This window comes from Microtus ochrogaster (assembly GCF_000317375.1).
Source record: "Microtus ochrogaster isolate Prairie Vole_2 chromosome 6 unlocalized genomic scaffold, MicOch1.0 chr6_random_2, whole genome shotgun sequence".
Classification (NCBI taxonomy): Eukaryota; Metazoa; Chordata; class Mammalia; order Rodentia; family Cricetidae; genus Microtus; species Microtus ochrogaster.
In genome coordinates this window covers 5,097,852-5,108,215 of record NW_004949095.1, presented here as the reverse complement: position 1 = coordinate 5,108,215, position 10,364 = coordinate 5,097,852, and the positions used below count along the sequence as shown (strand labels likewise).

The window sequence follows — 10,364 nt, the reverse complement described above, 5'->3', positions numbered from 1 at the left end:
AAAAACCCAAAAAAAAAAAAAAAAAAGTAAAACCACCCCCATGCTGCTATTTCACGGTAACTATTTGGACTGCATCTAAGAAGCCCTATTCTCTGCGAGCAGGCTCATCTGCACTCTGGTTATCGAAAGTTAAGTTATGCTACCTCCTGAAAATGTTTTCCTAAACTACAAGAATCAAATAGGAAATTGGTGAAGAAACATCTTGGTCTGAGCTGTGGGTCGACAGGAGGGCCCAACACCACCAGAGGAAGAGTAGGGAGGACCAAAAGCAGGGAATCCAGGGCTTCTATTCATTCCGGTTTGGCAACATTCTCAGAGCGAATTTTTCTTTTTTTCTGTTGTGTGCATGTGTCCTTCCTCAGGTACAGCCCATCTTGTTATTTGAGACAGGCCTGGCGTGTGACAAGTGGACTAGACTGGCTGGCCCTAGAGTCCCAGGGATCTGTCTCTTGCTTTCCCAGTGCTGGGCTAACCAGCCTGTGCCACTACACCCAGCCTCTTTTTAAATGAGGTGTTGTGGAGAGTGAACTCAGGTCACTGTGCTTCCAGGGAAAGGATTTTACCAGCTGAGCTACCACTGGGGCTGGCGTGTGTGTGTGTGTGTGTGTGTGTGTGTGTGTGTGTGTGTGTATCAGAGATCGATGTCAAATGTCTTCCTCAACTGCACCCCACCTTTTTTGAGAAGGTCTTTCATTCAATCTAGAATTTACAGGTTCAGCTGGGCTAGTTGGTCAGTGAGTCCCAGAAGTTCCTACCTTCCTAAGAACTGGATCTACGGATACGTGCTGTCATGCAGTTGCTGTGTTTTAGATTTATTTGCATGTGTGCGGATCTTAGTGTATGCCTGGTGTCAGATCCCTCCCTGGGTGTCAAGATTCCATTATTTGCAAGAAGCCCAACTTGTCCTGTGTGTGCTGGGATCCAAACTCCAGTCATCACGCTGTGCAGCGGGCGCTTTACAAAACCATCTTCCTGGCGCCTAAGTTTAACACAAACCACCTCCCTACTTCCAGCATACAAGATGTTCAACTCATGAACAAATTTAATACATCCCAGTCGGCACACCCCATGTTCGGAACAACTCCCAAGGCTGTGTTTCCTACGTCACTCTTCCCCTAGTCAAGAGAGAGCCACGTACAGTGGGAACAGATGGCTACACAATCACCACAAGTGTTCAGGCACCCTGCACCTCTTCACTGTTGGCCACCAACGCCACTTGATGCTTCCAGGAGACTCCTGACCCTTCCCACCATTAACAGCCACAACACCCATTTCTGTAACTCTTGTATTTTGGAAATTTTAGTCAAAAAGAAGTCAAGTAGGAAAAATTAAGGTTTATTTGTGTATCAACCAAAAATTGAATAAGGCACAGTCAACATCATCATTATGGAAACATATGCAAAAAGCAGACATGGAGGCACGAGCAAGTCTGACATCAATACTGTCAAAGCCATTACATTGGCAAATGCATAGAGGCAAAATTGGCAGTTAGGAAATCTTGGTAGACAGAGGAAGTAAGTGTGCTGGTGAAGTCATCTTGCTGTGGTACCCTCACTTTCGCAGGCCACATCTGTCGGTCACAGCCTAACAGCAGAAAGGCTGTGAGACGATGCTCTCTCATCAGCCAGCTCTTGGGCCACAGGCCGAGCCTCACTACCCTACGCCTGAGGGCTTCCAGGTAAAATTTACTAAAATTATTTCAGTGGAAACAACTCTCTAGAACTTCTTTGTTAATCTCTGAAAGCTTTTTTTTACCTGAAAGGGAAAAATCCAAGTCCAGTTTCTAATTCTCACCCTGCTTGCTTCTTGGTATTACTCAAGAAAGGATTCCCATTAAACAAACAAACAAACAAACAATGTAACATGGACAGGCCTAGCTTGTTTGTTGTTGGGGTTTTTGTCCTCCCACCAGGTCCCCCTCAATTGTTTAGCCCCAGAGAAAATCACACATAGGTCTCCATAAATTATAAACTGATTGGCCCATTAGCTCTAGCCTCTCACTGGCTAACTCTCACATCTTGATAACCCATTTTTCTGATCTATGTTAGCCATGTGGCTGAGTACCTTTTTTCAGTGGGGTAGATCACATCCTGTTGCTTTGGTGGTCTGGGCAGGCGTGGGAGGAATCAGCTTCCTCCTTCCCAGAATTCTCCTGTTCTCCTTACATCATTTTTGCTTCCTGTCTGGTTTTCCCACCTGTATTTCCTGCCTGGCCAATCAGCATTTATTTATAACATGATTGACAGAATACAGACAATTCTCCCGCACCAAAACAAATAATGTGTGTGTGTGTAAATATGTATATATGGTGGTATTAAACTGTGACGTTCAAACATGACGTTTTCTGTCATGTAGCTGCAAATAATTTTTCTTTCTTTTTTTTTTTTAAAGATTTAGTTATTTACTATGTATACAGTGTTCTGCTGGCACACCAGAAGAGGGTACCAGATTTTATTACAGATGAAGGGGTACCAGATTTTATTATAGATGGTTGTGAGTCACCATGTGGTTGCTGGGAATTGAACTCAGGAACTTTGGAAGAGCAGGCAATGCTCTTAACCTCTGAGCCATCTCTCCAGCCCAATAATTTTTCTAAGGCAAGCAAATTATCACAAAAAAGAAAAATGTGAAGAACAATGCACTAGAAGGCAGTACATCATATTTTTTTCCTTTTTTCTTTTTTTTTCTTTTGAAACAGGGTTTCTCTGTGGCTTTAAGGCCTGCCCTGGAATAGCTCTTGTAGACAGGCTGGCCTCGAACCCACAAAGATCCACCTGCCTCTGCCTCCCGAGTGCTGGGATTAAAGGCGTGTGCCACCACCACCCAGCTCAGGTTAAATTTTAATTATATGTACATCTTAAAATATATTTTTGTTTAAAAAAGTAATTACATGAAGCTAGTGTAGTGGCACACTTCTATAATTCTATCATGTAGAAGCTAGAAGTCTAAGGCCTGAGAATCACTAGTTTGGGCTATGTAGTTTGGACTCTGTATCAAAAACAAAAAATCCTTTGTTTTGAGCCCAAACAAATATATTACTCTTTTCAAAATAATTTTTAAGAGGTCTGGGGATGTAGCTTAGTGGTAGAGCACTTTTCTTGAACATCAAGGCCCTGGATTCAATCCCCAGTACTGAAAAAAATTAAATAAAAAAAGGGTTTTGAAATAGTGGATAGAAAACTGACAAGTCTCAGTTGATTGCACTAATGTATAGAATGAAAAGTATTTTAATAAAGTCAACAGTAAAAACAATTAAAATTAATTAAATTTTAGAAATGAATTATATCCTAAATTTATGTTGGCAGCAAATTACGTAAAGCTATATTCAACCAAATGAAGAAACTTGTTCCACCTGTGATCTGAGCCATGGACACAGACTGCGTACAAACACTTTAGACCACTTCCTCTGCAGCCTGAGGTAGCTAGCGCAGGTCAAAGGCCAACACGAAGTTCTGAAGGCACCCTTGGTTTTCTGTGAAGTGATACTTGGATAAGGGCTGAGATTAAAGCCAGGTATGGCAGCATAAACCTATAACCCCAACATTCAGGGAACTGAGGCATGAGAAATTACTCTAACTTCAAAGTCCCCCTTGGCCAGAGTGAGGACCAGGCCAGCCAGGGCTATACAAGCCACTAGCATTCAAAACAAACAAAGAGAAGTCTAGAAATACAGAAAAAAACAAATGATGTCACACAAATTTTTCTCCAGTCCCTCTGTTCTACACTGGGTCGACACTCAAATTCCATTTACTATGCTTAAACTTTGGGTTTAGGTCTTTTCTCAAATCTATTACAAGAGTCCTTCAGAATTGCAAATGTACCATTTCTTCCTGTGTTCCTCCACCCTAGTGCAGCAAAGGCTCCGCCCAAAGCCAGTCTATGATTTTTCTGTGGCAAACACTTTCAGCTCACTCCCTACCCCAGGTCTTTGTGATCTTTTAACTATCGATAGACATCTTAGTGTTCCCTAAACTCCCTCCACACTCAATAACTTAACTTCTTAATTATATACATGATCTCATAGCAGCAGACAAGCCAAAACCTAGTGCAAAATTCCAGGGCTGTTCCCATCCACGTAATGGAACAGACCTTTGTGGATGGGGTTATCTTACTAGAGTTTTACTTTAGCCTTTGTGTGCGGATCAGCAGCTATTGGCCCCAGGCTAACAATCACAGGGCCACAGGATGTGCTGTTGGCCACTCTCTCTCTCTTCCCTACGTAGAACATCCTCTTGCATTTCTCCAATTCCTTCCCTAATGGCATTTCTAACTAGCTGTCAAGAAACGAATGTGACGTCCCACCAGAGCACAGTAAATACCATTGGTAAAGTTATGCACTCAACGTTCATCACAGACAGTTGTGACATTCCAGCCCTCGGCAGCAGAAGCAATGAACAGAATGAACCAGCCAGAGGCCATGTCTCTACAGCCTACAGTATAGTAGGCCTTCTGTAGGTCTCTACTACCCTCTACAACCAACCTCACTTCATCTCCCTACTCCTAAGCTCTACCGCTTTCATCTCTTCCTACCCAAGTTTGTATCTTTAGAATATGCTTTTCACTTCATCAGTGGTTTTCAAACTTCCTTATCAGTGAAACTGAGTTCCACTGAAGTCTTAACAGAGAACCCCAAATACAAAAGCCAAGAGCGGAGATGTGAAGCAAGGGGCTGCTGGTGGGCACAGAGAAACGATACAGCCAGTTGGGATTTCCTCACCTCCAGGGACTCCTACCAATTACTACATTGATTCCAACTCAGGAACACTTTCTTTTAACAAAGCCGTCTTCCCCTAGCTCATTGATGGAATAAAAGCAGACATGAACCAAGTTTTTAGGTAGGATTTGGAGGGTAATTTTACCTTCCTGTTTTCATCTATTCAAAGTGCAAATCTGTGTAAGATACAACTCCACAACTAAATTATTAAAGTTTTTTTTTGTGTGTGTTTTTTGAGACAGGGTTTCTCTGTGGCTTTGGAGCCTGGCCCGGACCTTGCTCTGTAGACCAGGCTGTTTTGAACTCACAGAGATCCGCCTGCCTCTGCCTCCCGAGTGCTGGGATTAAAGGCGTGCGCCACCATCGCCCGGCTCTAAATTATTAAAGTAAACCTTAAAAATACTTAATAAGTGGCAGAAGAGTTCCCTGAAATCATTGGAATTATTAGTCCGAGGCCCTTTGGAGTCCTCCCAAGGCAGCTGCAGTTCCTCTGAAAATCAGATCTTCCTATGCAGTGATTCTGCCCAGGGGGATTTAAACAATCCCTCAGTGTTATGATTCATGTTGTATTTTAGGCCTGATTTGCTTAAAAAGGCAAAGAAAACCAACCATCAGGCCAATTGTTGGCTTTATCAAAGTTTAGACTAGAAAGTTTTCATAAAAGTAAAAAGAAAAAAAAAGAAAAGCTCCTTTTCTCAGCTGTTTCCTGCCACAAGCTAACTCACCACCTCCCCCCAGGGGACCGGAGCTGGGCTGGGCCTGGCTTCACAAAAGGCAGCCTTGCTCTTCTATGTTCTTGACGGGCTGGACGGGCAGCACCAGGTGGGAAATGCGACTCCACAGCCCACTCAGTTTGTCTGAGTCCATGTGGCTGAAGGAGCTGGGAGTTTCAGAGTTGGTGAACTTAGCCCAGAGTAAATCCCTCACTTTCTCTTCCGTTTCCCTGGGGCCTACGCTTGCTGCTAATGTCTCCTCCTCCAGCAGGACGGTCAGGACGAGGGCCACGTCTTTAAAAGCCGCATTCTCATGGTCACAGTACTTATAGAAGATCAGGGTGGAGCCTGCAGGAAGGGATTCGAAGCGGTGGACTACAGCAGCCTTATGGCCATTCTCAAATCCATTACTAAGCTCCAAGTCAACCCACAGCTTGATGGTGTCACTGTCCTGCAGGGCTCTTTCAGCGCCGTCTATGGAGACAGCTGACACTTTCTGGGAAGATGTGTAGGCGTTGGCAACATGGTGGCTCAGACACTTGAGGGTCTCCCGTCCCTCTCGAGCAGCTGTAAAGATGACGGTGGCAGGCTCAGTGGGGTTTGAAGCATTGAGGTGCTTCTGGAGAAACTTCCTTCCTCGCTGCCACAGAAAGGAACTCTGACCTGGAAATTTATCCTTCAGCTGGCTAAACTGAGCCAGGAAAGCCTCCAAAGCTGGGTTCTGGGGCACTTGCTGGACCGGGGAGAAATAGTAACTGTTGACGGAATGTAGCACAAGAGCCACAATCAGGAGGCCGAGAAACATAGGACCTGATCGATGAGAAGAAAACAGAAGATGAGAACGTTTAAGTCAGAAACAGTGCTTGTGGGAGCAGAGACACGGGTTCTATCAAATCTTCGGGCAATACTAAGTTTCCTTTGCCTGACTCTCCTACATTTTCACACTTAATGTCTAACAGAAGCTGAGGCAGGAGGATCGTCATGAATTTGAGGCTAGTATGGTCTACACAGAAAGAAATAAAACACAAAGTCTGACAGAAATACCTTCTTTAATCTCTTGAAAGATACACCATCCATGTCAAAGTCGTTCATATACTTTGCTGCCATCAAGGAAGCCTTTGAAAGGCAGTCCTGAGAACTTTCTCCCACTCTCTAAAGTCCACACTGGCCAGAGCAGAGCATTCTGCAGCCCCAAATGACCCAGACAGGGTGGCACACCACATCTTGGCACCTGGGAGGACGGACTGTGACGCCTGCCCTCACACTGAGACTCTGTCTCAAAAGGGAAAGCAAACAATTTGACTGTGCGATCTGAGACAGCAGCAGCCTCTGACTGGAGAGGCAGCTTCTGGAGGCTGAGGCAGGAATACCACCATGTGTCTGAAGAGTCCTGGGCTGCGTGAACCCGAGTCAGGACAACCTGGCAAAGCCCTGCCTCAACAAAGCAAAATAAAGCAAAAGGCAGCTTCAGTTTCTTGTCTTCTAGATAGTGTTTTCAGCCACTAGCGAGGTAGCTCAGTCGTTCAGTGTTTGGTGAGCATGCACAAGGCCCTAATTCAGTCCCCCATTAGGGGCTGGGGAGAAGCAGCAGGTTTTCTAACTGTGAGAATGTCTATTTGTTAAACAAAATATCAAACAGTAGCCCTGGAGGAAAAACTTTACAACTTTATTGCTCTATTTTATTGAATTTACCAAACATATATATCATTAAAATTAAAATGAAATGAAAGAGCTTCCTAGGCATTTTCTCTGAGGATCTGTGAATGTAGCAGAATTAGGTTTGTTCTCACCATAGCTCCAGAGACTCCTGCTGTCTGTCTTCCTCAGTCTTTCCTGTGCAGCTTCTTCCTTTTCCCTCACTGACTGCATCTCTTCTTCAGGACTTCCATCCTCTAGGGTGAGAAGGAATGTTGTTTGCAGACAGTACACCATAAAAGTGGGTAGTGTCTTTTACCTCTAGCCCAATTACATGACGGGATTCCTATACTTTGCAATTTTTCCTTTTATGAAGCCAAAATTTCCAATTAGTTCTCCCCTCCGCCAACACACACACTACATTCAAACCACAGTTTTATTTCTCTACCCACAGTGAACCTCTACAATGGTGAAATTGTAATTGTAGATAATGGTCCAACCAATTGCATTCATCATTTGTTCGTTCATTCATTCATTCATTCATTCATTCATTCATTTTCTCAATCAAAAACTATTCATAAAGCCGGGCGATGGTGGCGCACGACTTTAATCCCAGCACTCGGGAGGCAGAGGCAGGCGGATCTCTGTGAGTTCGAGGCCAGCCTGGTCTATAAGAGACAGTTCCACGACAGACTAAAAATACAAATAAACCAAAGCCCCCCCCTCCCCAAAAAAAAGAGAGAGAGAGAGAAAGAAAGAGAGACAGATGGCTCAGTGGGTAACAGTGACATGCCTGATAACCGAAGTTCAGATTCCAGAAAAGCTGAATAGATTTATGCAAGTTGTCCTTTGACATCAATGAAGTACACTGTGGTGCCTGCACACACGAATACACACATAGACAGACACTGATACACACACTCACACATAGACGCACATAGACACTGATACACACACTCACACACAGATGCACATAGACAGACACTGATACACACACTCACACACAGATGCACATACAAGAAGCTAAAGAAAATGGAAACATACAGGCAGCAAGTAAATACAGTGACTGAGCTGGCACAGGAGGCTGGAACCCTCACTGCAGGTCCTCCAGCGTCCCAGGGAAACACAGGCGGGGTGACAGCAGCTCAGAGGTCTCACCTGGCACAGGAGGCTGGAACCCTCACTGCAGGTCCTCCAGCGTCCCAGGGAAACACAGGCGGGGTGACAGCAGCTCAGAGGTCTCACCTGGCACAGGAGGCTGGAACCCTCACCCCAGGTCCTCCAGCGTCCCAGGGAAACACAGGCGGGGTGACAGCAGCTCAGAGGTCTCACCTGGCATAGGCTGTCGTCTCCTCACGTGGCCCTGGCTCCCTGGGCCTGCACTGGGATAAGCAGAACTCTGGGCATCGGTGGAGTCTGCAGCAAGTGGCTCCTGAGCAGCTTCCCGTCCGTCTCCTGCTCCCTTGGGGGCAGCTGCAGAACTGCCCCCCAGCTGGGCATCTCCTCTTTCCGCCTCGCTGCTTTGAGAGCAGTGAGGATCCAGATGCAGGGCCTCTCCACCCAGGTGTTCCGAGGGGGGGCGGTGCCCCTGCTCTGTGTCCTGAGAGCTCGGGCTGCTCTTGGGTTCTGCTTTATCCATCGAACGCTTGTCTGAAGTCGTCTCCTCTGAACTCTCTGATCTGTCACCTGTGTCTGCATGCTCTTGACCTTTGGCCCCTACCTCATGAGGGTCGCTCTTGAGATCAGAGGCAGGAGGTAGAGTCTGGGTTTCTTCAGGGTCACTCGGTGAGACTGTGTTGCCCTGTCCTTGAGAGTTGACTGAGGGTTCGTTTTCCAAATCCTTTTGAGAGTCTAGTGAGATAAAAAATGTTTATTTTAAATATTTCACCCACAGTTTTATACTCTAACAAGGTCTGCAATTACACACACACACACACACACACACACACACACACACACACATTTTTTTCCTTTCATGATTTATAAGGCATTTTTCCTAAACACTAATTCTCTGAGCTCCTACCAAGGGTAAAACAAGTTGTCCACGCTAATAAAGCTAATAGCGAATACTGATATAAAGCAATTGTAAATGCTAAAGTAATACTCTATAATAATAATAATAATAATAATAATAATAATAATAATAATAATAGCTATTCTAAGTATATCCTCTTAAGCCAGGGTGATGGCACACACCCTACTGTAATCCTAGCCCTTGGGAGGCTGAAGCAAGAGGGTCATAAGTTCAAAGCCAGCCTGCGTCACAGAGATCGACTGTCTCAACAACAAGGTGTACTTTTTTCCTGCATTCCCTCACTTTCCCCTTCCCTCCCATCATTTTACTGAAGCAAGTTCTAGACATCTCAGGATTTTAGACAGAACACTAGGATATACATCTCTAAGGAGAAAAGGATTCTTAGAAAAAATAATTATAACACTTTTACTATATTTAAAAAGGAATAATTTCTTAATATCGCCAAGTACAGGTCATTCGCATTTCCCCAGCTGTCTCATGAACTTTTTGTTTCCTCTAGAGTGGTAGGATTGGCTCCAGGGCCTTTCTGTGCTAGGCAAATGTCTACCACTTAGCTACATCCCCTGCCATGGCAGGCAACAAGATCAGGATTGTGTTGCAACAGTCCAAGATGGATGTTAAATTCTTGGGGCTCATTATACTGTCCTGCTTTTATACATCTAAAAACGTCCTTAATGAAAAAGTTAAGGTAGGGGCCAGCAAGAGGGCTCAGCAGACAAGGGCACTTGTTGGCAGGCTGACAATTCAGGCTTGAACCCTGAGACCCACGTGGTGAAAGGAGGGAACCAGTTCCTGCAAACTTCCTCTGACCTGCACAAACACTCACGCACGCACGTTGTGGGATTATCTTATTGTACATTGTGAAGATGCTCACTCTGCTTGGTTTAATAAAGAGCTGAGCAGTCAACAACTAGGCAATATTTCCAAGCAGAGAGGACACTGGGAAGAAGAAAGGTGGAGATGCAGGAGGTGTGGAGGAAGCTGGGAAGTAGGATGGACAGTATGTAGATGAGGCAAATGAGCCTCGGGGCAGGCAGCACACTGATTAATAGAAATGGGTTAAGTTATAAGAGCTAGCTAAAAACAAGCCAAAGCTATTGGCTGGCCGAGCTTTCAAAATTAAGAATAAGTCTCAGCAATCCCAGCACTCGGGAGGCAGAGGCAGGCAGATCTTGTGAGTTCTAGACCAGCCTGGTCTACAAGAGCTAGTTCCAGGACAGGCTCTAAAGCTACAGAGAAACCCTGTCTCGAAAAACAAAACAAAAAA

The 10,364-nt window shown here is 44.9% G+C and overlaps 1 protein-coding gene across 3 annotated transcripts in view; it reads right to left on the bottom strand.

Annotated features, from left to right (window-relative positions):
- Positions 1–1,321: 1,321 nt before the first annotated feature.
- LOC106143704 (torsin-1A-interacting protein 2-like) overlaps positions 1,322–10,364 on the bottom strand; it is a 36,589-nt gene continuing 27,546 nt past the window's right edge. For all 3 annotated transcript variants that reach the window (XM_013352526.2, XM_026787636.1, XM_013352525.2), the window contains exons 3-5: positions 8,395–8,913; positions 7,218–7,319; positions 1,322–6,237 (exon numbers count right to left, since the gene is read on the bottom strand). In XM_013352526.2, the coding sequence (XP_013207980.1) occupies positions 5,480–6,237; positions 7,218–7,319; positions 8,395–8,913 (1,379 nt within the window). In that variant the 3' untranslated portion in view covers positions 1,322–5,479. The remainder of the gene's footprint in view (positions 6,238–7,217; positions 7,320–8,394; positions 8,914–10,364) is intronic.